Source organism: Sus scrofa, chromosome 6 (assembly GCF_000003025.6).
Source record: "Sus scrofa isolate TJ Tabasco breed Duroc chromosome 6, Sscrofa11.1, whole genome shotgun sequence".
NCBI classification, from domain to species: Eukaryota; Metazoa; Chordata; class Mammalia; order Artiodactyla; family Suidae; genus Sus; species Sus scrofa.
Window position 1 is genome coordinate 46,363,480 of NC_010448.4, and position 25,975 is coordinate 46,389,454.

A 25,975-nucleotide genomic window follows, 5' to 3' on the forward strand; every position below is an offset into this window, starting at 1 on the left:
GGCACATAATGGTTAAAGATGTAATTTGTGAGGTGAATAGGAGCAAAGTTAGTGTGTCACTGAACTACTGGTATCAATTCAAAGTAGACTGATATAAATTTATGAGTCTTAACTAATTTCCAAATTGCCACTAATGAATTAACTAAAGTTATACTGAAAAAGAAATAAAGGGAGTTCCCATCGTGGCTCAGCGGTTATCAAACCCAACTAGCATCCATGAGGACACGGGTTTGATCCCTGGCCTCACTCAGTGGGTTAAGGTTCTGGCATTACCACGAGCTGTGATGTAGGTCATAGATGTGGCTTGGATCCTGTGTTGCTGTGGCTCTTGCATAGGCCAGCGGCTACAGTTCCCATTGGACCCCTAACCTGGGAACTTCCATATGCTATGGGTGCAGCCCTAAAAAAAAAAATGTTACATTAGAAAAGGCATTATCAGAAGACTGATTGAGGAACAAAAATCATATGAGACATTCAGAAAACAGGAAAACAGAAGTCTTGTATATCAGTAATTACTTTGAATAAACTTACAAATTGAAAGACAGATGCAGCATTATGGATTTTTAAAAAACTTTATGCAATTATATGCTGCCCAGAGACTCATTTTATACCTACTGTCACAAATAGGTTCGAAGATAAGTGGTGGAAAAAGGTATTCTAAGTGAATAAATAGCAACCCAAAGAGATCTGGAAAGAGCATCAAGATGGTGGAGTAGTAGAACGTGGAGCTCACCTTCTTCTACAAACACATCAAAAATACTTCTCTGTGTGGAATAATTCTCACAGAAAACTAACCTGAAATTGGCAGATCTCCTGTACAACCAAAGCAGTGAGAAAGATCAACATATAACCAGGTAGGACAGGAAAAAAGGTATTACTTTAGAATTGGCAATCCTGGAAGGGATTTGTAAGGAAGAGAAGATCCACACAGGTGGACCCTTACCCTGGGGAGAGGGAATGTGCTCACAATGTGGGCACCTCTGGGGTCCTGCATGGAGGAGACAAATCCCCTTGCCTGCAAGGAAATCTGCTGAGACATGGGGTTGAAGAAGCCTAGGCTATACTCATGAGCCATATATGTGTTCTCACTCACTAGCAATTCAGATGGAGAGAGCCTTGCACTCGTGGTTGCTGCCTTGCCACAATTCTAATCTGAAGGAGTGAATGCCCCTGCCCTGCTCACTCTACACTAAAGCCTGGCATGAAATCAGTGCAAAGATTCAGACCGACAAGTGCTCCAGGGTATGATCCAGGCCACCATAGTGCACAGACAGGGAAACAGCAGGACTAGCTGGGCAGACATTGCAGTGAGTGCACTGAGTGGTGCCACAAGAATGTGCAGTGGTTAAGCACTGAATCCTGGATAGAAAGGCCCTGGGTGAGGACTTGATCTAGGTACAGAGATACAGCTGGAAGTGCCTGGGATGTGATCTATGGGGAGCTATGGAGCCCATTGTTAGTGTGCACATGGCAATGGCAGATCTAGCTGTAGAACTGGTTTTCAGTGAGCACACATGGTGGCAGCAGGTCCAGTGGCAGCAGACAATGTTGGTGCACTCACTGGGCATTGCCACAAGAACTCACAGCAGCTAAGTGCTAAAACTTGGGCAGACAGGCCCTTGGCAAGTGTACAGAGTAAATTCACTTCCCGATTTCCCAGTGAGGATTCCCTAGTTCCATGCAGTCCATACTGCAGATTAGCACCTTGTCTGGGAAAGACAGATCCTGGGAGAAGTCAGTGTAGATCAGATCCCAGGTAGCAGCACAGCCCCAACACCCTGACACCCAGCCCCAGTCTACTCCACACCAGAGCCTTGCACTAGATCTGGGATGAAAACAGAGAAAGAGATGTGAAATACAGACTGCTTCTGAGTGGAACCATGGATGCCTACACAGGCAGTGAATAGGTTCACTGTGACCACATGGACCTCACATGGTTTACCAGTCATCTTTGGGGCAGGGCATGCAGTCAAGGGCAATGGAACGTGAACAAACCTAACTTCAGGACTCCTACTCCCAACAATTGGAGGAGCAGATCCAGCCCTGGAGAGGGCAGTGATAGCCACAGAATAAAGAGGAGGCCCTGCCTCACATCCAGCACAGTCTGGAGAAGCCACCACAGATTACACCCCCTATCAAGGGGATAATGTCCAGCACACTCTGAGGAAAGACACGTCGGGCATCTGTATATAACAGAAACAGCTCTTGCACCAAAAATGTTTGAGAAACACAGTCTACATAGGGATGGTCCCACATAGAAACATTCCTCAAGACCATGGTAGATAACGGTTTCTCCTAAATTCAAAGAGACAGAGAAATTTAAGTGAAATGAAGGAACAGGAGGATTCCCCCTAATTAAAAGACTAAGAGAAATCCTTTGAAAGAACAAATAATGCAACAGACCTCACCAGTCTACTGGACCCTGAGTTCAAAAAGGAGGTAATACAAAAGGAATTAAGAAAGATTATCAATAAAAATGGAGATCACTGTAATAAAGATGAATTAATCAAAAATAGGTAATTGCTGAGATAAAAACCAATCTAAAAGCAATGAACAGCAGAATAAATGACACAGAAGAATGAATAAGTGCTCTGGAAGACAGAATAATGGAAATCACCTAACTAGAACAGCAGACAGAAAGACAAAAAGAAACACACAAGATCTATGAGATTATATAAAACATGACAACCTATGCATAATAGGGGTTCCAGGAGGAAAGAAAGGGAATCAAAAGTATATTTGAGAAATTATGGCTGAAAATGTCTCAAACCTAAAGAAGGAAATGTGGAGTTCCCATTGTGGCTCAGCAGTAATGAACCTGACAAATGTCCATGAGGATGTGGGTTTGAGCCCTGGCCCCCACTCAGGGGGTTAAGGATCTGGCATTGCTGTGAGCTGCAGTGTAGGTTGCAGATGTGGCTTGGATCTGACATTGCTGTGGCTGTGGCTTAGGCTGGCAGCTGGAGCTCCAAATCAAACAGCCCCTAGCCTGGGAACTTCCATATGCCACAAGTGCAGCCCCAAAAAGACAAAAAATAAAATAAGAAGGAAAAAGATACCCAGGTATAGGTAGCACAGAGGGTCCCAAACAAGATAAACCCAAACAGACCCAAACCAAGACATATAATTTAAATGCCACAAGTTAATGATAAAGAGAGCATTCTAACAACAGAGAAAGTCAGTTACAAGGGGACCCCCCATAAGACAGGTAGCTAATTTCTCTGTGGCATGATATTTCAAAGTCCTGAAAGGAAAGAACCTGCAACCCTGGACAGTCTACCCAGCAAGATTATCATTTGGAATAGGAGGAGAGTGGATTTCTCAGACAAGAAAAACTAAAAAAAATTCAGCAAAGGAAAAAAGGGGTACTGAATATAGAAGCTCCAGGGGCAGCATAGGCCACTACCACTGCTACAAGACCAAGCACTGCCCCTGCTGAGCAGATGCAGCCACTGTCCTGCCACCCTGGGAGCATGTAAGGGTTGACTCACCTCTATACCTCAAGGTGATAATAACCAGCACATGAGGAAAGAGGCAGCAAGGATCCAAATTTCAAACTAAAAATCTAAAAGCAGCCCCTCAATTTCAGACAAGATGGTGGAATATTTGAGATCACTTATGAAAATACCAAAATCACTAACTGCTAAACAACAATCAACAAAAGACTGGAACCTATAAAAAGATATTTTACATCCAAAGACAAAGGAGAAGCCACAGTGAGATAGTAGGATGGGTGCTTTTATGATATAATCAAATCCCATACTCACTGGTGGGCAACCCACAAACTAGAAAATAACTGTCACAGAGGATCAATGAAACTGAAAACTGGTTTTTTGAAAAGATAACAAAATTGATAAAACCTTTAGCCAAACTCAAAGAAAAAAAGTGTGAGGGCTCTAATCAAAAAATTAGAAATGAAAAAGAAGTTAAAAATGACATCCAGGAAATAAAAAGGATCATCAAAGACTGCTACAAGCACCTATATGCCAATAAAATGGACATCCTTAGATGAAATGGATAAATTATTAGAAAGATACAACCTGCCAAGACCGAAACAGGAAGAAACAGACTATATGAACAGACCAATCACAAGTACTGAAGTTGAGGTGGGGGAAAAAACTGTAACTGCAATGTATACATCTAAGGATAACCTGACCCCCTTGCTGTACAGTGGGAAAAAAACCAAAACAAAACAAAAACAAAAAAAAAACAAGTACTGAAGTTGAAACTCTAATTGAGGAGTTCCCACTGTGGCACAGTGGGTTAAGGATCTGGCATTGCCATAGCTGTGGCATAGGTCACAGCTGCAGCTTGGATTCAGTCCTTGGCCCAGGAACTTCCATATGCCATAGATGTAGCCAAACAAGAAAAAGAAACTGATTGAAAAACTTCCAACAAATAAAAGTCCAGGACCAAATGGCTTTTGCAGGTAAATTCTATCAAACACTTAGAGAAAAGTTAACACCTGTCCTGAAACTCTTCCAAAATCTCCTCCAAAAATCACAGAGGAAGGAATACTCCCAAACTCATCCTATGAAGCCACCATTACCCTTATACCAAAACCAGGTAAAGATACAACAAAAAAAAAATTACAGGCCAATATCACTGATGAACATAGACACAAAAATTCTCAACAAAATAATTGCAGCCTGAGTCCAATAATACATTAAAAGGATCATACAACATGATCAAGTGGGATTTATCCCAGAGATGCAAGGATTCTTCTGTATCCACAAATCAATGTGATACTTCACATTAACAAGTTAAAGAGTAAAACGCATATACATGATCATCTCAATAAATGTAGGAAAGCTTTTGACAAAATCCAACACCCATTTCTGATTAAAAAAAAAAAAAACCCTTGAGAAAGTGGGCACAGAGGGAACCTACCTCAGCATAATAGAGGCCATTTATGACAAATCCACAGCTAACATCATTCTCAATGGTGAAAAACTGAAAGCACTTCCTCTAAGATCAGGAATAAGACAAGGATGTCCACCCTTGCCACTTTTATTCAACAGTTTTGGAATTCCTAGCCATGGCAATCAGAAAAGAAATAAAAATAACCCAAATTGGAAAAGAAGTAAAATTGTCACTGTTTGCAGATACTATACATAGAAAATCCTAAGATGCTATTAGAAAACTTTAAGAGCTCATAAGTGAATTTGGTAAAATTGCAGGATACAGGGTGGATATACAGAAATCTTTTGCATTCCTATACACTAACAATGAAATATCAGAAAGAGAAGGAAACAATCCCATTTACCATTACATCAAAAAGAATAAATTACCTAGGAATAAACCTACCTAAGGAGGCAAATGACATGTACTTTGAAAACTGTTAAGACACTGATGAAAGAAATCAAAGATGACACAAAAAAATGGAAATATATATCATGACGGAGTTCCCGTCATGGCTCAGTGGTTAACGAATCTGACTAGGAACCATGAGGTTGCAGGTTTGATCCCTGGCCTTGCTCAGTGGGTTAAGGATCTGGCGTTGCCATGAGCTGTGGTGTAGGTTGCAGACATGGCTCGGATCCTGTGTTGCTGTGGCTCTGGAGTAGGCCAGTGGCTACAGCTCCGAATTGACCCCTAGCCTGGGAACCTCCATATGCCGTGGGAGCACTGTCACTGCTTAGTGACAGTGCCAGATCATTAACTAAGCCACCAGAGAATCTTTTTCTTTTCTTTTTTTTTTTTTAACAACAGGAAGAAGATATTTGACTTCACCACTGGTGTTCAACATTGTACTGGAAGTCCTAGCCAGAGAAATTAGCCAAGAAAAATAAAAGGCATGCAAATTATAAAGGAAGAATTAAAACTATCTCTACAGATGACATGATTCTATATATAGAAAATCCTAAAATATCCACAGAAAAATCTAGAGCAATAAATTAAGTAAAATTACAGGACATAGGACCAGCACACAAAAATTAGTTATAATTAATAATCCAAAAATGAACTTTAAAAATCCTATTTATAATAGCATCCAAAACAATAACATACATAGGAATAAATTTAACCTCTAAATAGAGGGAAAGATTTGTATACTGAAAACTATAAAACATTGCGAACAATATTAAAACCACAATTAAATGGAAAGACATTCCAGTTTTGATTGGAAAACGCAATAGTGTCATATTAGTGTACTAGGTTTGCCATAACAAAATACTGCAGATTGGATGGCTTAAACAACAGAAAGTTATTTCTCATAGTTCTGGAAACTGGGTAATCAAGATCAAGGTGTCGGCAGATGAGAGGCTTTCTCCTTGACCTGCAGATGGCCATTTTCTTGCTGTGCCCTCACATGGCCTTTTCTCTGCATGTGCATATTCCTGGTATTTCTTCCTCTTCATAAAGAACACAGCTCCTACTAAGAGTCCCATTCTTAAGGCATCATTTAACCTTAATTGACTCCTTTAGAATGCTATCTCTAAATATATTCACACTGTGAGTCAGGGCTTCAACATAAGAGTTGTTGGGACACAATTCAGTCCATAACAACTGGTAAGATGGCAGTAGTCTGAAAAGCAATCTATAGATTCAATGCAATCTCCATCAGAATTCTAATAGTCCTTTTTTTTTTTTTTTTTTTTTTTTTACTTTTGCAGATTGCAAAACCCGACCCTCAAATTCATATGAAATTTCAAGGGGCCCAAATAATCAAAACAACATTGAAAAAGGAAAACAAAGTTTGAAGACTCAAACACCCCAATTTGATCCATGAGGACACAGGTTTGATCCCTGGCCTTGCTCAGTGGGTTAGGGATCTGGCGTTGCCATGAGCTGTGTTGTAGGTCACAGACATGGCTCAGATCTGGCCTTGCTGTGGTGTAGGCCACTGGCTACAGCTGATTCAACCCATAGCCAGGGGACTTCCATATGCCACGGGTGTGGCATGGGTTTGATCCCTAGCTCTGGTATCAAAATGCTGCAGGTATGGCAAAAAACCCCCAAACAGCTAAGTAAGTGAAGAGACATATTGTGCTTATGGATTGGTAAAAATTTCAATTTTTTCCCAAATGATATAAAAGTATGTAATGCAATTCTATCAAAATCTAAGCAGGACTTTTGAAAAAACAGGCTGACTCAAAGTTATATGTAAACAAAGGAATTAGGATAAAGCAATTTTGAGAAAGAAGGATAAAGGGAGAAGTCACCATGTAGCTACCGTAATGAAGACAGTGAGGTGTTAGTAGAGGGAGAGATACATGAGTCAGTGGAACAGAACAGAGTTCAGAAACAGACTCACATGAGTAGGCCACTTGATCTTTTACAAAAGTACAAAACAACTAAATAGAGAAATGATAAATTTAACAAATAGTGTTGAAAAAATTAGACATCATAGGTTTAAAAAAAAAGAAAAATGAACCTTGACTTAAATCTTAGACTAGGTAATAGCCATATTAAACTTTAAAATGTGCATCCAGGAGTTCCCGTCGTGGCTCAATGGTTAACGAATCTGACTAGGAACCCTGAGTTTGTGCGTTCGATCCCTGGCCTTGCTCAGTGGGTTAAGGATCTGGCATTGCCGTGAGCTGTGGTGTAGGTTGCAGACGCGGCTCGGATCCCACGTTGCTGTAGCTCTGGTGTAGGCCAGCGGCTTCAGGTCCGATTCGACCCCTAGCCTGGGAACATCCATATACCATGGGAGCGGCCCAAGAAATGGCAAAAAGACAAAAAACAAAACAAAACAAAACAAACAACAACAAAAAAACCCACTTAAAATGTGCATCCAGAAACTTACTTTTTTTTCTTTTTTGGCTGCCCTGCAGCATATGGAGTTCCTGGGCCAAGGATCAGATTCAAGCCATAGTTGTAGTAATGCAGAATTCTTAATCCACTGTATTGGGCTGGGGATTGAACCTGTGTCCCAGCGCTCCAAGATGCCCTGGCACCACAGCAGGAACTCCAATATATTTATAATGCAAATATTTGACAAATGATTTGTAACCGGAATATATTATAACACTAAAAATAAGAAAAATTTAATTACCCATTAGGGCTACATCCAGTGGCAGTAAGGTAAGTTTGTCTCTGCTTCACCAACAGGGTAGTGTCAAGTTGGATGAACTTCCACGCTGGCTCAAAAGCAATGAGGTAGAATTAGGTGGTTCCCAGGCAGTGTTGTTCACCAATCAGCTTTGTACCTTCCTCCATGTTATCAGGACCCAATGCTGAACTTCCAACGCTACTCAACAAACTGTAGCAACTGGGTGGTGCTAGCTGATGCTCTGTTTTCCCTCCTTCATCCTCCCCACCTGTTCTAACTAGGCTGAATAGAGAGCTTAACTTTCATGCCCATCCAGTGAAAATGAGGTGGGTGTCAGTGCTCTACTTTTGCTTGAGTGGAATCTGTGGAGCTCATTAGGGTGCAGAATATCCACTCCAACCTGGATTTCCTAGCTACACCTACAAAGGGTGACTGCCTACAAAATAGAAGGATAAAGAGGACCTATTCTGTTGATACCCAAAATGTCCAGAATAGAACTAAAAATCCTTCATCATATGAAACAAGAAAATCTCAAGCTGAATGGAAAAACAAGACATATCAACACCATGATGACTAATTTATCTGACAAATTCAAAACAGTAATCTTAGAAATTCTTCAGTGATGGAGTTCCCATCATGGCTCAGTAGTTAACGAATCCAACTAGGAACCATGAGGTTGTGGGTTCGATCCCTGGCCTCACTCAGTGGGTTAAGGATCTGGCATTGCCGTGAGATGTGGTGTAGGTCACACATTGCTGTGGCTCTGGCGTAGGCCAGCAGCTACAGCTCAGATTACACCCCTAGCCTGGAAACCTCCATATGTCGTGGGTGCGGCCCTAGAAAAAGACAAAAAAAAAAAAAAATCTTCAATGAATAAATTATGTACCCACTTGAAACAAATGAAAAAAAAATAAACTTAGCAAAGAAACAAGACCAAAATGGAATTTGTGTGTACATCTTTTTAGGGCCATACCTGTGATACGTGAAAGTTCTCAGGCTATGGGTCAAATCAGAGCTACAGCTTCTGGCCCATACCATAGTCACAGTAATGCCGATCCAAGCCACATCTTCATCCTATGCCATGGTTTGTGGCAACGCTGGATCCTTAACCCACAGAGAGAGGCCAGGGATTGAACCAGCATCCTCATGGATACTAGTCAGGTTCGTTACCACTGCGCCACAATGGGAACTGCAAAATGGAATGTTCTTAACTTAAAAATAACAGTAACCAGGAGTTCCCATCGTGGCGCAGTGGTTAACGAATCCGATTAGGAACCATGAGGTCGCGGGTTCGATCCCTGGCCTTGCTCAGTGGGTTAAGGATCCAGCATTGTGCCATGAGCTGTGATGTGGGTCGCAGACATGGCTCAGATCCGAGTTGCTGTGGCTGTGGTGTAGGCTGGTGGCTACAGCTCCGATTCGACCCCTAGCCTTGGAACCTCCATATGCCACGGGAGCGGCCCAAGAAATGGCAAAAAGACAAATAATAATAGTAATAATAATAATAATAATACAGTAACCAAAATAAAAGACTCAATGGATGTGCTCCAGAGAATGGAGGGGACAGAGGAAAGTACACGTGAACTGAAGACAGAACAAGAGCAATTACCCAATATGAACGGAGAGGAAAATATCCTGAGTTCCAGAAATAAAGGAGAAAGTGTGAGGCTGATAAAGCATTCAAAGGAATAATGGCAAAAAAATCCAACTTTGGCAATAAATATAAACCTACATATTCACAAAACTGAGCAAACCCCTAACAAGATAAATCCAATGAACTCCATGCCCAGACACATCATAAATAAACTTGCAGGGGGGAAGAAAAAAACCAAAAACAAAGCAGCCAGAGAGAAATGACACATTAACTCCATGGAAACAATGGTTTAAATGATAGATTTAAGACCAGAAGGAAGTAGCACATTTTCCAAGTGCTGAAAGAATTGTCAACCCAGAACTCTGTACCAGCAAAAAAGATTCTTCAGCAGTGGAGGAAATGAAGACCTGCTCAGTTGAAGGAAGACTGTCAGGAGATCTACTCTTAAGAAACTTCATCAAGCAGAAGAGAAATGATAAAGGAAATATGGAGTATCAGTCATGGGGAAAGAACAACAGTAAAAATATGGGTACATTTAATAGATTATATTTCTCCTGTTGTTTCCAAAATTATGTTAGATGGTTGAATAAAAATGACTAATTATGTCCTGTAGTTCTTCAGGTATATGGAAGAAAGAAACATTTAAGATAACTATACAATGAAGTGGGGGAAATTAAAGGACCTCAGATAAGTTTTACAACTGATTCAGTGATGACAAACACAGATTGTGATGTGTATAATGTAATACCTAGAGTAACTACTAAAAAGTTACACAAAGAGATGTACTTAAGAGCCCTATAGATAAATCCAAGTTGAATTTTAAGGAGTTCCCTGGTGGCCTAGCAGTTAGGGATTTGACATTGTCAGTAGCTGTGGCTTGGGTTTGATCCCTGGCCTGGGAACTTCTGCATGCCATGGGTATACCCAGAATAAAAAGCAGAATTCTAAAAAATTCTCAACCCACTGTAAGACAAAAAAAGTGAAACAAACAGAGGACCGAAAAATAGAAAAAACAAAACCACCAATAAAGTGGCAGAGAACGTTTGTAACAGATTTGTAATAGCAAAAAACTTTTGGAAACAACCCAAATATTTTTTAATGCATTAATGAACCCATGATATATCAATACCATAAAAATCTACTCAGAAATAATCCAAAAGAGAAATTATTGTATCTGCAATAAGATTAATCTCAAGGGAATTACGCTGAGTGAAAAAAAGAAATCGTAAAAGGTTATATAGTGATTCCATTTATAGAACATTCCCTATATGACACAATTATAGAGAATAGATTAGAAGTTGCAGGGATTAGGAATGGGGAGGAGGGGAGAGAAGGATAGATGTGACTTTGTAGGGGTAGAACAGGGATCTTTGTGGTGTAAATTCCATATCTTCATTATGATGGTGGTAGTAACACAAACTTAGGCTAGATAAAATTGTATAGAACTACAGACACACATCCACAAGTGCGTGTGAAATCTGATAAGGCCTGTAGATCACATCAGTGACAAATCTGATATTGTCCTATAGCTATGTAAAATGTTACCATTAAGGGAAACTGGACATTGGATACACTAACTAGTACCATAGGGTATAATTTCTTCAAATTTCTGTAAATCTGTAATTATTTATAAATAAAAACATTTTTGAAAGTTCCAGTAGAAAGAAATAGACAAAATACATGGAGTATTCACAGAAAAGGAAATTTGAGCCATACATACATATATATTTGAAGGGCCTGAATATAAAACACCTGTGGTATAGGAAGAAGTAAACTTTTACATCCACTGGGCCCTTACCTGACACACATAAAAGCACCAGCATCTACATCTCCATTTAAGGATCCAGAAACCAAAGAAAAATTTGTTGAAATACACTTAAGTTGCCTCTGCTCTGATAAAGGTAACTCTCCTTGGCTTGATATGTTAGAACATTACGTTTTACTGTATGCACGAACGGTCTTTTCCCTTCAATTTGAACACAACCGAAATGTGGGTGATTTTTTTTTTTCAACAAATGGAGAGTCAATTATCTCAACAACTGAATAGTTCTTTTGTTTCTTCACTGCTTTTGAGTAGGAAGGAACTCATATTTGAAATAAAAAAAAAAAAACTGGACTCAAAACAAATGCTATATACTTCTGATTTGTATTATCCTAATTAACATTATAAGGAGAGGGTAAGCAATGTCTTATCTTAATTCAAATTAGGTTTGTGTATGATTAAAGATAATGTTGAATAAATGTTAGTATCTGATCAAAAATAAGAATCCATTTAAAAATTGTTTCTGTTAGTCCATGTTTTCTCTACACATTTGATTCTTGTTTTAGAGAAACAAGGAAATTTAGAATTAAAAAAACCAACATAATTTTGACAACAGATTTGTTAATACTGTCATATCTGCTTTCATTTTATTTAAGAAATGTTAGACATAAATATAACAACTGCCTCCACTTTCTAAAAGGCAACTAATGTCATAAATGCATCCATGACCAATACACAGTACTGTTCTTTGCACTGTTCCATCAAATTTATAAAAATGTTATATTTCATTGTACATTTTGCTTTTTTCCCTCATGCACTGTAATCTATTGGTAATGACATATCAAATTTGTCTTTAAATATTGTGTTCTATCAGAAACAATCACATTGTATCAAACTATCCCTCTACTAATGGAAATGTTCTGTTCAGTTTAGACTAATACAAACCATGATGCAGTGAACATGAGATATATATGTCTCTCTTTGTACATATGTTGGTGTCTTTGAACCCAATACACTAAAATAGAATTGAATGTTACATAATCATGTATTTTTAAATAAATTCTTTTACTCTAATAGATATAGTCCATTTTACTTTCATTGTAGATAATGTAATCTTACTTTTTATATTCTGGTCTTCAATCTATTTGGGTTTCTTTTTTTTTTGTATATGGTACAAAGTAGCTAATATTTGTTGTTTTTATAAATCTCCCATTTATTGAATACCATCCTTTCTCTAATGATTTTAATAGCACTATAATACACAAAATCCCTACATCTCCTTCCTCCAGTTCTCAATTTGTTTCCACTGATTTACTCATCAAGAACACATTGTTTAGGAATTCCCATCGTGGCTCAGTGGGATAAGAACCCAACTAGTATCCATGAGGATGCAGGTTCAATCCATGGCCTCACTCGGTGGGTCAAGGATCCAGCAATGCTGTGAACCGTAGGTTGCAGACACGGCTTGGATCCCACTTTGTGTTGCTGCGGCTGTGGCTGTGGCGTAAGCTGGCAGCTGCGGCTCTGATTTGACATCTAGTCTGGGAGCTTTCATATGGCATGGGTGAGGCCCTAAAGAAAAAAAAGAAAAACACTGTTTAAATGATAATTTTAAATAAATATGTGACGATATATAGTAGACTGTTTTTTTCACGTTTATCTCAGCTATTTGTGGTCCTTTACATGTCTATATGAAAATATTTTTTCTTTTTTGGTTGCCCTGCTATGTATGGAGCTTCTGGGTGAGGGATCAAGTGCAAGCCGTGGCTGCCACCTACACTGCAGCTCAGGCAACACCAGATCATTTAACCCACTGAGCCTGGCCAGGGATCAAACGTGTGCCCCAGCATTCCTGAGAGGCTGCCAATCCCACTGCACCATAGCAGAACTCCTCCTATATAAAATTTTGAATCAGTTTGTTAATTTTAAAAATATAATCGGTAAAAACCTTGAGTGGAAGTATTTTAAACTTAGAGATCTGTGAAATTCATATTTCTTTTAGAATGTCAAGTCTTCAGACAATGATTTTTCTCAAATTTTAGTAATTCATATTGCATTTCTTCTCAAATATTTTGTATCAACATATTTCATAATTAACTATTTTAATGTAAAAGATTGTTTTTACATTTTTTTTCTCTAGTTTTTTTGTGCTTAAGACATTGGCAAGGAGCTCCAGTATCATGTTGGCATGCTGAGAGTAAACGTCTTGTTTCAGATTTTAATGAGAATGCTGGACAAATACTACCATTAGATAAGATGTCTGCTGAAGATTTTTGATGATCAGCTTTCTCATTATACAATTTGTGACTTTGGTAAGAAGTCTCCTCTTTGACAAATGTGTTCCTTGTTCAAAAGTCTTTCCCACATTCACAGATTTCCACTATAGATCCGATTATGTAATGTGTAAAGAGGTGTAATTCCTTCTGAAGGCTTTCCATACTCATGAGATTCATAGTTTCTATTTTTAATGAGTATGAATTCTCTGATGTCTAACAAGGTGCGACTTTTGGCTGAAAGCCTTACCACACTCATTACAATGATAAGGCTTCTCACCTGTATGTTTTCTCATGTGAAGTGTAAGAGATGAGATTTGAGAAAAGGCTTTTCCACATTTACTACAGTCAAAGGGTTTCTCACCTGTATGACCTCGTATATGTATAGTAAGGGAGGAGCTCTGGGAGAAGGCTTTTCCACATTTATTACATTCATACGGTTTCTCACCTGTATGACCTCTCATGTGCACAATAAGGGAAGTTCTTTGAGAAAAAGCTTTTCCACACTCATTACATACATAGGGTTTCTCGCCTGTGTGACTTCTCATGTGTAAATTAAGCAATGAGCACTGAGAGAAGGCTTTCCCACATTTATCACATTCATAAGGCTTTTCCCCTGTGTGACTTCTTAGATGAAGAGTAAGGGAAGCTATTTGAGAGAAGGCTTTACCACATTCATTACAATCATAAGGTTTCTCTCCAGTGTGAACTTTCTGATGTGTAATAAAGTTCTGCTTTTGGCTGAAGGCTTTACCACATTCATTACATTCATAGGGTTTCTCTCCAGAATGAATTTTTTCATGAGCAATGAGATTTGATTTCTGGCTAAAGGCTTTGCCACATTCCTTACATATATAGGGTTTTTCTCCAGTGTGAATTCTCTGGTGTCTAACGAGATTTGACATTTGAATGAAAGCTTTTCCACATTCATTACATTCATAAGGTTTCTCTCTAGTATGAATCTTCTGGTGTGTAATGAAGTTCTTCTTGTGGCTGAAGGCTTTTCTACATTCCTTACATTCATAAGGTTTTTCACCAGTATGACTTCTCATATGTACAGTAAGGGCTGAGCTTTGAGAGAAGGATTTTCCACATTCATTACACTCATAGGGTTTCTCACCTGTATGAATTCTCACATGTATAATAAGCATGGAAAACTGAGAGAAGGCTTTTCCACATTTATCACATTTATAAGGTTTCTCTCCTGTATGACTTCTCATATGAAGAGCAAGAGATGCTATTCGAGGGAATGCTTTACCACATTCATTACATGCATAAGGTTTCTCCCCAGTATGAACTTTCTGATGTGCAATGAGGCTTTGCTTCTGGCTGAATGCTTTTCCGCACTCATTACATTCATAAGGTTTCTCTCCAGTATGAATTTTTTCATGATCAATGAGATTTGATTTCTGGCTGAAGGATTTACCACATTCCTTACATGCATAGGGTTTCTCTCCAGTATGGATTCTTTGATGTCTAATGAGATTTGACATTTTAATGAAAGCTTTCCCGCATTCATTACATTCATAAGACTGTTCTCTACTGTGAATTTTATGATGTTTGATGAGTTTTTCTTTGTGGCTGAAGGCTTTTCCACATTTTTTACATTCATAGGGTTTCTCTCCAGTATGAATTCGCAGGTGTCTGATGAGGTCCAAGGTTTGATCAAAACCTTTTCCACAGTGATTACACTTAAAGGGGGTTGCTACAAAATGGAAGAAGCTATTGCCAAATGATTTCATAGGTTCATTATATTCATAATGTTCTTTTCTTATAAGGATTCTCTCATTATTATGATAGCTGAAATTACTATGTTCTAAACACTTTCCAAGTAAGTCATATTCATAGAGATTGTGATTTGAAGCAAAAAAGTCTGAGTTTGGAGGAAATGCACTTGCAAATTTCTTATGACATTCAATGAGTTTTTCTTCAGTCAGTGTTTCTGTAGATTTATCTTCAAGTTGTGTCAAAAGTCTATCCTGGATTTTCTGATGTTCATCAATCCCCCATATTTCTCCTAAAACAAATTGTAAATATCACTTGTAAATTTTTCCAATATTATATCAATAAAAATTTTAAAGTAGTGTAGTATGGGATTGATTCTTGGCTTACATCCTAGTTTCCTATTAAGCAAATTCCAGGTACATATTATTTCCCATTCCCTAAGCTTTAGGAAATTCCAAGAAAGGAAATATGAGTAGAGGCAGATATTTATGAAAACAAATAGTTTTGATTGCTTTTAAATGGACTATGAAAAGGAGTTCCCATCATGTTATTGGTTAAATTTGTGTCCCTCCCACATATATGTTGAAGTCCTAACCCCCAGTACCTCAGAATGTGGTTATTTGAAAATAAGATCTCCACAGATTTAGTGAGTTAAGATGAGGTCATACTGGAATAGGGTATTCTCCCATTCTAATACAACTGATGTTCTTCGAAAAAGAATGCCACATGAAGAGACAGAAACACAAGGAGAACACTATGTGAAGATAAAGACAGACTGGAGTTATGCTGGCACAAGCCAAGGAATGTTTGGGGATACCAGAAGCTGAAACTGGCCGGGCACCTTCTCTTGTAGATTTCAGAGGGAAACTTGTCCTGCTTACACCTTGATTTTGTACTTCTAGCCTCTGCTTTGTTATGACAGTCCTAGAAAGCTAAGACAAAAGGCATACCACATTCTTGCAAAAGAACACTCAATAGCAAAGATGAAAATTATTTACATGTTAATATATCAACAAAATGGTTTCAATAAAAATGTTTGAGGAGTTCCCATCGTGATGCAGTGGTTAACGAATCCGACTAGGAACCATGAGGTTTTGGGTTCGATCCCTCCTTGCTCAGTGGGTTAAGGATCTGGCGTTGCCGTGAGCTGTGGTGTAGGTTGCAGACAAACAAAAAAGTTTGAAAACACAAGTAAGTAATAGCTCAAGGTAAAATGATACAAGGGGTTGCCAGCATAGAGGAAGACATGGGTAAGAGAAGAAAAAATCACTTTTCAATATATCCTTTTGTACTTTAAAACATTTGTATTACCAGCAAGTATTTTCTTTTCTTTTTTTTATTTTTTTATTTTTTGTCTTTTTGCCATTTCTAGGGCCGTTTCCACAGCATATGGAGGTTCCCAGGCTAGGGGTCAAATCAAGAGCAGTAGCCGCCAGCCTATACCAGAGCCACAGCAACGCGGGATCTGAGCCGCGTCTGCTACCTACACCACAGCTCATGGCAACGCCAGATCCTTAACCCACTGAGCAAGGCCAGGGATTGAACCCGCAACCTCATGGTTCCTAGTTGGATTCATTAACTACTGAGCCACGATGGGAACTCCTACCAGCAAGTATTTTAAAAAGTTAATAAAATTGTTCTGAACACTACAGTAATAAAATGAGAACAAACAATAGGAAGGTAAAAATTGGATGAAAGAGTGGGAATATAAAACTAGAACAGCCTACCTGGTATGACTGAATAGGAGTTAAATATTGAGCAGAGGGAAAAATAGTGAATGAGAAATTAAGCTTAAATATGGCCTAACAAATACATGAATTTTCTCTGATCCCACTCAAAGCCACGTTAATATGAGATAAAGAAAAAGGTATAAACTAAAAAAGACCAGTCTTTGATCCTAGAGAAGATGGGAGAGTACTCTCTTGAGAAATATAAGCAGAAAGACTCTAGAGTCAAGGCCACCAGCCAGAGGAATACAGAAATATGGCTCAAACATAGAATAAATGAAAGGCTACATACCAAAGGGTGAGAGACATTATAAGTCCCCAGTTGCTGCTTAGCTCTAAGATAGGAAAATGGAGATTTTTTTTTCCCTGTCAAACTGAGACTAAAATAAAGGAAAAATTCTTGTGAATTCAGGTAAAGTTAGACTTGGTTGCAGATTATAAATGTAGAAAAGGAGGCAAAATACTGAGTTTAAGCTTTTGAGTTACCTCAATTGAGGGAAAAAGAGAAGCTCAATTAAGCCAGAGTGTTGAGGGAGAAGGTAAGATTAGATCATTAAGGTATTATCCAAGCAGAAGTGAAAAAAATTTCATGGGGAAGATCAAAATATCAAATTTGGAGTACCAGCTGTGGCTCAGTGATTAACAAACCAGACTAGGATCTGTGAGGATGCAGGTTCAATCCCTGACCTCACTCAGTGGGTTAATGATCCGTCGTTGCCGTGAGCTGTGGTGTAGGTTGCAGACACAGCTCGGATCCAGCGTTGCTGCGGCTATGGCATGGGCTGGCAACTACAGCTCCCATTTGACCCCTAACCTGGGAACTTCCATATGCCACATGTGCAGCCCAAAAAAGCAAAACAAAACAAATAATCTGACAGAAAAGAGTCCATATTTTAAGACGGTGGAATGAAAAAGTATCTGATCTCTTTTCCACTAAACAAACAATAATGAGATATGAAAAGAAAAAAAAGCAAAAACAAAAAGAGGAATTTCTAAAAATACAAAATACGGAGTTCCCGTCATGGCTCAGTGGTTAATGAATCCAACTAGGAACCATGAGGTTGTGGGTTTGATCCCTGGCCTTGCTCAGTGGGTTAAGGATCTGGCGTTGCCATGAGCTGTGGTGTAGGTTGCAGATGTGGCTCGGATCCCACGTTGCTGTGGCTGTGGTGTAGGCCAGTGGCTATAGCTCCGATTCGACCCCTAGCCTGGGAACCTCCATATGCCGCGGGAGCGGCCCTAGAAAAGGCAAAAAGACCAATAAATAAATAAATAAATAAATAAATAAATAAAATACTATTGCTAAAAATTCTTTAAAGTTGATTAGTTAAAAAGATGAATAAACCCATGAGGAGAGAATTAGTAAACTGGAAGATACATCTGAAGTAATTACTGAGAAGGCAACAGAGAGAGATACAGAGGGATAAAATAGCAACGGAAAATTTAAAATATGGAGGAAAAAATTAAAAAAAGATCTAGTATCTGTCTAATAGGAGTCTCAGAAATAGAGTGTTAAGACAGTGAAGGAGAGCCAATATCTGATGATGCTGGATGAGAATGTTGCAGAATTAATGGAAGACATAAGTAAGACAACACTATAAGTAATTTTATACAAACGGATTTAAAACTATAGATGAAACAAATTCCTAAATATAACAGATGGCCCTGCAACCTTAACATATGGTAAACTCAAAATATAGAGAAAATTTAAATACCTACAGAAATTCCTTTGTTCAACTTTATCAAAAATTAATTTCAAAACCAGGATTAAATGGAGAGCTTGCTTTCTTTCTTTTCTTTTTTTTTTTTTTTTTTTTTTTTGACTTTTTGACTTTTCTAGGGCTGCTTCCTGCGGCACATGGAGTTTCCCAGGCTAGGGGTCGAATCGGAGCTGTAGCCGCCGGCCTACACCACAGCCACAGCAACGTGGGATCCAAACCACGTCTGCAACCTACACCCCAGCTCACAGTAATGCCAAATCCTTAACCCACTGAGCAAGGCCAGGGATCGAACCCAAAACTTCATGGTTCCTAGTCGGATTCGTTAACCACTGCGCCACGATGGGAACTCCAGGAGAGCTTTCTAGAAAATTGCAACCTATTATCAAAAGCTATTGCCAAGATAACAAAACAACTATATAGAACAGTTATGCAAAGAAACTTAGCTCAAAAATATGCAAGGTCCAGGAGTTCCCTGGCCTCGCTCAGTGGATTTGAAGATCTGGCATTGCCGTGAGCTGTGGTGTAGGTCACAGAGGGGGCTCGAATCTGGCGTTGCTGTGGCTCTGGCGTAGGCTGGAGGCTACAGCTCCGATTCGACCCCTAACCTGGGAACCTCCATGTGCCACGGCTGTGGCCCTAAAAAGATGAAAAAAGACCAAAAAAAAAAAAAAAAAGACCAAAAAAAAAAGCAAGATCCAAATAGTTCTACAGATAAAACAAAAATTTTTTAAGGTTGTTTTAAGCTCATGCTATATAAATGTTTTAGAACATGAAGGAAAGCTTCCATATTTTATTTATGAAACCAGTGTAACACTGACTTCAAAGCCCAAGTTAGAATAATTATTTAAATTCATAGTAAAAATGTGAGGATGAGTCATTATTAAGACATAAATGAATAATATTCACCCATATACATAAAAGGAAAAAAATATGATAATCTCCTGTAAGTAAAGATTATTATATTTTAACTATGTGAATAGTAAACTTGAGGTGGCAAAAAGCACTTCAAAGAGCTATGACTTACCGGAAAAAAAATTCAAGAAAAACATGACAAAGGGCTGATTACCTTAATATGTTAAGATTTCATACAAATTAAGAACCTGGAGTTCCCTTCATGGCTCAACACTTAACAAATCCGACTAGGATCCATGAGGATGCGGGTTTGATCCCTGGTCTTGCTCAGTGGGTTAAGGGTGCGGCATTGCCATGAGCTGTGGTGTAGGTCGCAGATGCGGCTCGGATCCTGTGTTGCTGTGGCTGTGGTATATAGGCTGGCAGCTGCACGTAGCTCCAATTCGACCCCTTGTCTGGGAACTTCCATACGCCTCAGGTGTGGCCCTAAAAAAGCAAAAACAAAACAAAACAAATGAAGAACCCAACAGAGAAAAAGAGCATAAAACACGAACTGTTTATAAAAAAGAAATACAGATTTTAAACATAAGATGCTTGCCTTCACTTTTAAAAAAGGAAATGCAAATTCAAACTCTAGTTAAGTAAGTTTTCACTTACCAAATGGGCAAAGAGTTAAGAAATGCTAACAGACTTAAGTTGCAGAAATTGATAGTAGAAATATAAATCATAAACTCCTTGAAGGGCAAAAAAGATGTCACAATATGTATCAAATTAGAAATATATGTATGTGTATGCATGTATATATCACACATAAACATACAAGCATATGCATATATACATGAAAAATGTAGCATAAAATGAGAACAGAAAAGTAGCACTGATTTTAAAAATTTTATTGAAGTAAAATGGTTGTAGCCATTATTGAACTATGAGAGCAAAAGCTAAAAATACAGTGGGAAGTGTGACTATAGGCACAAAATATGATGCTAAGGCATTTACAATGGGAGGAAAAAGAGAAAATAGAAAGTAAAGGACTAAAAATGTCAATGAGTTTATTTAAATTAAAATTCTGTGAATATATGAACACAAAAGAAAGGGATTCTATGTAAAAAGGTTGCAGAAAGACTGAAGATGCTAGTACTAGATCACCTAAGTATAGGTGGAAATGAATTAGGAAATGTTAACATCTAGCAGACAGATAAGAAAAGTAACTGGCTTTTAGGTTCTAGGAAAGAAGTTTAGAGGAAAAAAGTTAAGAATGTTATCTAGAAATGACATCTTAGGTAGAATTCACACCCTCAATATTTTGTAATAACCTATACAGAAAAAGATTCTAAAAAAGGATAGAAATGTGTATCTGAATCATTGTGTTCTATGCCTGAAATTAACACAATATTCTAAGTCAGTTATATTTCAATATAAAAAACAAGTAGCGTTTTTAAATTTTGAAATTTTAGCCTTTAAAAAAAGAACTCACACCAATTGTCACTAAAAAATTCTACAGACTTAAAAAAAATTACCTTTGAGGAATACTTCCGAAGGATCAACAACTTACAGATTAACCATTAAAGGGTCCTAGCCATCCTCACCTCTATGGTTCCCTCCCACTAACCTGGACAATGTCTCTTGAACACTTCTTCTTCCACCACCCATGGTTCTTCTTCACGCTCCAACTTGAAAATCACATCCGGTTTGGTGAACGGACATCCTGTCAAAGGGAAGTAACACAAGATGTGGGCATAAGGGAGTTCCTGTTGTGGCTCAGCAGGTTACAAACCTGAACTGGTATCCATGAGGATGCAGATGCGATCTCCGGCCTCGCTCAGTGGGTTAAAGATCTGGCACTGCTGTGAGCTATGGTGTAGGTCACAGATACGGCTTGGATCCCAAGTTCCTGTGGCCGTGGCTAGTAGCTGCAGCTCTGATTTGATCCCTCACCTGTGAACTTCCATATGCTGCGGATGTGGCCCTTAAAAAAAAAAAAAAAGGAAGAAAAAAGATTTGGGCATAAACATTAGGAACAAAGAATCATTCCAGAACTGAGACTGGCCCAGGGAAACCAGCCTTTCTAAAGGGCAAGAAAAATATGGTTTCTGGGGATCCTGCCCCCTGAAACATAACCAAAGGATGACATTTTACTCTGAAAGCTGTAGCATGCACATTTATGTGAGCAAAGGTAAAGGCCGAACAGTCTAACATTTAAAGTTTCCATACATTTCAGGAGTTCTCATCGTGGCGCAGTGGTTAGCGAATCCAACTAGTAACCATGAGATTGCGGGTTCAATCCTTGGCCTCACTCAGTGGGTTAAGGATCTGGCATTGCAATGAGCTGTGGTGTAGGTCACAGACGCGGCTCAGATCCTGTGTTGCTGTGGCTCTGGCATAGGCTGGTGGCTACAGCTCCGATTAAACCCCTAACTTGAGAACCTTTACATGCCTCAGGTGCGGCCCTAGAAAAGGCAAGAAGACAAAAAAAGAAAGTTTCCATACATTTGAAACACTGGAGAAAAAGGGTACTTTAATCCCAGAATTTGCATTATACAAAAAACTATCCTTACCCACTGTGATTAAATTGTTGTAATTTTCTAGCATCACATTCCGGTACAGGTTCCTTTGAGCAGGATCCAATTGCTGCCACTCTTCCTGAGTGAAGTCAATAGCCACATCTTTAAATGTCACTGTTACCTGTAACAACATACTTCCACTCAATCTGAATTCATCCATCTTAGGTGTTGTAGACAAAAATATATTGAAACTTGTCCTGATAATACACAAGGTAAAAGGTTATAAAATAAAATTTTACATGGTTTTGTTATTGTCTAAAAGAACAAAAATCTACTAGCAACACCCTGTCAGTATATAACATTCATTCACTGATTTATCAAGTAGTTTAATAACAACTGTGGATTAAAGAGATCTTGGGTACCAATTTATACTGAATGTAAAACACAGAGGAATACAAACTTTACTCAAGTTAACTGGTTTGGGAAATCACTAGATCCCAGTGATTCACTGATTCCAGAAAAATGAAAACAGGATTTGGATGGAAGCAGAAAGAGGAAGAGAATGATGTGCAAAATTTGAAGTATAGTTGGACATTCAACTAGATATATTCATTTTTTTTAGAAGGTGGACATACTGTTCATTAGGTCAGAAGAAACCTAAAATGAAAATGATGATTTATTGTTTATTAGCCTATAATAGATATCTGCAGCCATGAAAATGGGATATAATTGCTCAGAGTTCACATACACTGAAAAAAAGAGTGCCACAAATAGAATCTTACAAATACCAACAGACTGAAAACATTCATTAATGAAGTTTTTTTCTTAATGGTCTGAACCTGAATTACAATCAGAACTATGAGAAAACAATATTGAGAAAGATTTAGAGTAAGTGTCACAAATGAGGGGCTGGTTTCAAATTTCTTCAAAGCAGTGTGATGTGAACATAGAAATCAAATGCACTTTTCCTAGATAAAAACCAAAATGCCCCCAAGATATAAATGTAAGAAAAAAATCTTCAACAGCAGTGGAACAAAGGGAGCTGTTCACATTTCCTACACTTTGAGCAATTTCCAAGAGAGACAATATAAAAGGAAATCACCGTGAGCTAAGTAACAATCAGTGTTTCTGATCATTTATTTCTAGGTCCTAAAAGCATCTTAGGAACATGAAGATCGACTAAGGTTCGGAGTTCGCTGTGGGAATGATGGGAATTCCCCTTTTGGAATCCTTTTCTGCTGAAGATCAAGGATTTGTAAATAATCAAGCTTTAAGAAACCAAAGGTGGAGCTTCTGTCGTGGCGCAGCAGAAACGAATCCGATTAGGAACCATGAGGTTGCAGGTTCGATCCCTGGCTTCGCTCAGTGGGTTAAGGATCCGGCATTGCTGTGAGTTGTGGTGTAATTCACAGACGTGGCTTGGACATGGCATTGCTGTGGCTCTGGGTGTAAGCTGGCAGCTGTGGCTTTGATTAGACTCCTAGCCTGGGAACCTCCATGTGCCGCGTGTGCAGTCCTAAAAAGCAAAAAAAAACTCCAAAAACAAACCCCTCCCCCAAGAAACCAAAGGCAATCACAGCTGAATAAGACATCCCTCATTCATGTCCCCACTGCAACAATATTAATTTGGCATCCATCTGTGGGATCCAGCACCATATGCCAAAGACTCAGAAGGAGTCTCATCCACCCACATGTTCGGTAATAAGCAGAAAGATCTCAGTCCTGGATGAAGACCCTGAGAGGCATGTGAACTGACTCTAGGCCCTCTTGGCCCTGGTTCTCCAGCCATCAGAAAATGACAGTCTTAGACAAGCACCCTATAGAAGACAGAGACTTTGGGAAAGTGCAAGTCTCCAGCAAAGAAGTACCAGTACACAAATAGAGCAAAAAATACAAGTTTGGACTTATCTGAAAAGGTAGGAGAAACAGTTTGATTTTACCTACATCACTCTTCTACCAAGGCAATACAGCTTAGGGTCAAGAAATAACTTGATGCATGATTTCATTCATGAAGGAAAATAATAAAGTGTGGGTGAGTACCCTGCTTCTCCAGCTATGTGGGATGGTACCAAAGAGGCTCATTTCTCTCTCACCACATCCAGAGTACCAAATTATGAGCTGCAAGACTGGGGGGTGAGAAAATCTGGGAGAGCAGTAGTTAACATTCTCATAGGATATTACAAGGAAGCAGATCCAACAAACTGTGCTACCAACTCTATCAAGAAGTCTGTTCATGATCCAAAGGGTATACTTTGCCCATCACAGATCAGTCAATTAGCCTACAGGTACTCCCAGAGCTCTGTGGGCCTCTCATCTACAGCCAACCTCAGGCTGGCTCCCTGTGTGCACGCCTAATGGTAGTGGTGAGACAGACCTTTGGCAGATGGCAGGTGAGCACATGCAGAGTACTGGCCTGAATCTGTAAGCCAAGCAAGGACCATAGATGTGAGCTTTAGCACCATCTTTAGGAAAACAAAAGGGAGTCTCTCCGCAACCTGGTGTGTTGCAATATGGAGAGAAACCATACAAGCTTAAGAACTCTGCCATAAGACGAAGTTCCCGTCGTGGCACAGTGGTTAATGAATCCGACTAAGAACCATGAGGTTGCGGGTTCGATCCCTGACCTTGCTCAGTGGGTTAAGGATCCGGCGTTGCCGGGAGCTGTGGTGTAGGTTGCAGACGCAGCTTGGATCCTGCGTTGCTGTGGCTCTGGCGTAGGCTGGTGGCTACAGGTCCAATTCGACCCCTAGCCTGGGAACCTCCATATGCCGCGGGAGCGGCCCAAGAAATAGCAACAACAACAACAACAAGAAGACAAAAAAAAAAAAAAAAAAAAAAAAAAACCAAAGCAAAGAAAGAATCTTAAAAACAGCAAGAAAAAAGGTGTTTGACATTTTCAGAAAACCCCCATTAGGCTCAGTGTGGATTTGTCAGCAGAAACTTTACAAGGATGATATATTCAAAGCGCTGAAAGAAGACTGCAAAACAAAAATACTCTATCCACCAAAGGAGTCCTTCAGTAAGGAAGGAGATAAAAGATTTTGCAAACACACACTGAGGGAGTTCATCACTACATCTACGTTTCAAGAAATGCTGAAAGAAATTCTTCAAGAAAAAAAAATAACAAGAAAACAAAAATATACAACACACAGATAAAGGTAAGTATATAGTTAAATTCAGGAAACACTAATACTGTAATGTGGCGTTATGTTAACCACTTAACACTGGTATAAAGGTTAAAGGACAGAGTATTAAAAATAACTACAACTATAGCAATTTGTTAATGAAAACAATATAAAAATAGGTAAATTGTGATATCAAAAATAGAAAAATGGGGGGAATAAAAGGGTTGAGTTTTTGTATGCAATCCATGTTAAGTAATTATCAGCATAAAACACTATTATCTATAAGACGTTTTATATAAGACTCATAATAACCACACAGTAAAAACTACAACAGATTCACAAACAAAAAAGAGAAAGGAATCAAATCATACCACTATGAAAATTTGTCAGTTCACAAAGGAAGGCAAGAGAGAAAGAAAAGTACAAGATGCCAGAAAACAGTTAATAAGATGGCATTAACAGGCTCTTACCAATAGCTGAATTCTCCAATCAAAAGGCATGCAGGGTGTGTTCCCACTGTGGCTCAGTGGTAATGAGTCCAACTAGGATTCATGAAGATGTGGGTTTGATCCCTGACCTCGCTCAGTGGGTTAAGGATCTGCTGTTGCCATGAGCTGTGGTGTAGGTTGTAGATGCTGCTCAGATCTAGCAATGCTGTGGTTGCAGTGTAGGCCACAGCTGCAGCTCTGATTTGAA

General features: G+C 38.9%; 1 protein-coding gene and 2 long non-coding RNA genes across 3 annotated transcripts in view; 2 read left to right on the forward strand and 1 right to left on the reverse strand.

Annotated features, from left to right (window-relative positions):
• LOC110261285 overlaps nucleotides 1-25,146 on the forward strand; it is a 42,437-nt gene extending 17,291 nt beyond the window's left edge. The window contains exon 2 of the long non-coding RNA XR_002345335.1: nucleotides 23,301-25,146. This is a non-coding gene — a long non-coding RNA (uncharacterized LOC110261285). The remainder of the gene's footprint in view (nucleotides 1-23,300) is intronic.
• Nucleotides 297-13,147, forward strand: LOC102165098. The gene is made up of 2 exons (XR_001309094.2): nucleotides 297-854; nucleotides 6,615-13,147. It is a non-coding gene; the product is annotated as an uncharacterized LOC102165098 (long non-coding RNA).
• LOC102164889 (zinc finger protein 569) overlaps nucleotides 11,970-25,975 on the reverse strand; it is a 60,931-nt gene continuing 46,925 nt past the window's right edge. Inside the window, 4 exon segments of the mRNA XM_005664555.3 lie at nucleotides 11,970-13,902; nucleotides 13,904-15,642; nucleotides 21,263-21,358; nucleotides 22,209-22,335. Of these exon segments, the coding sequence (XP_005664612.3) occupies nucleotides 13,720-13,902; nucleotides 13,904-15,642; nucleotides 21,263-21,358; nucleotides 22,209-22,335 (2,145 nt within the window). The 3' untranslated portion in view covers nucleotides 11,970-13,719.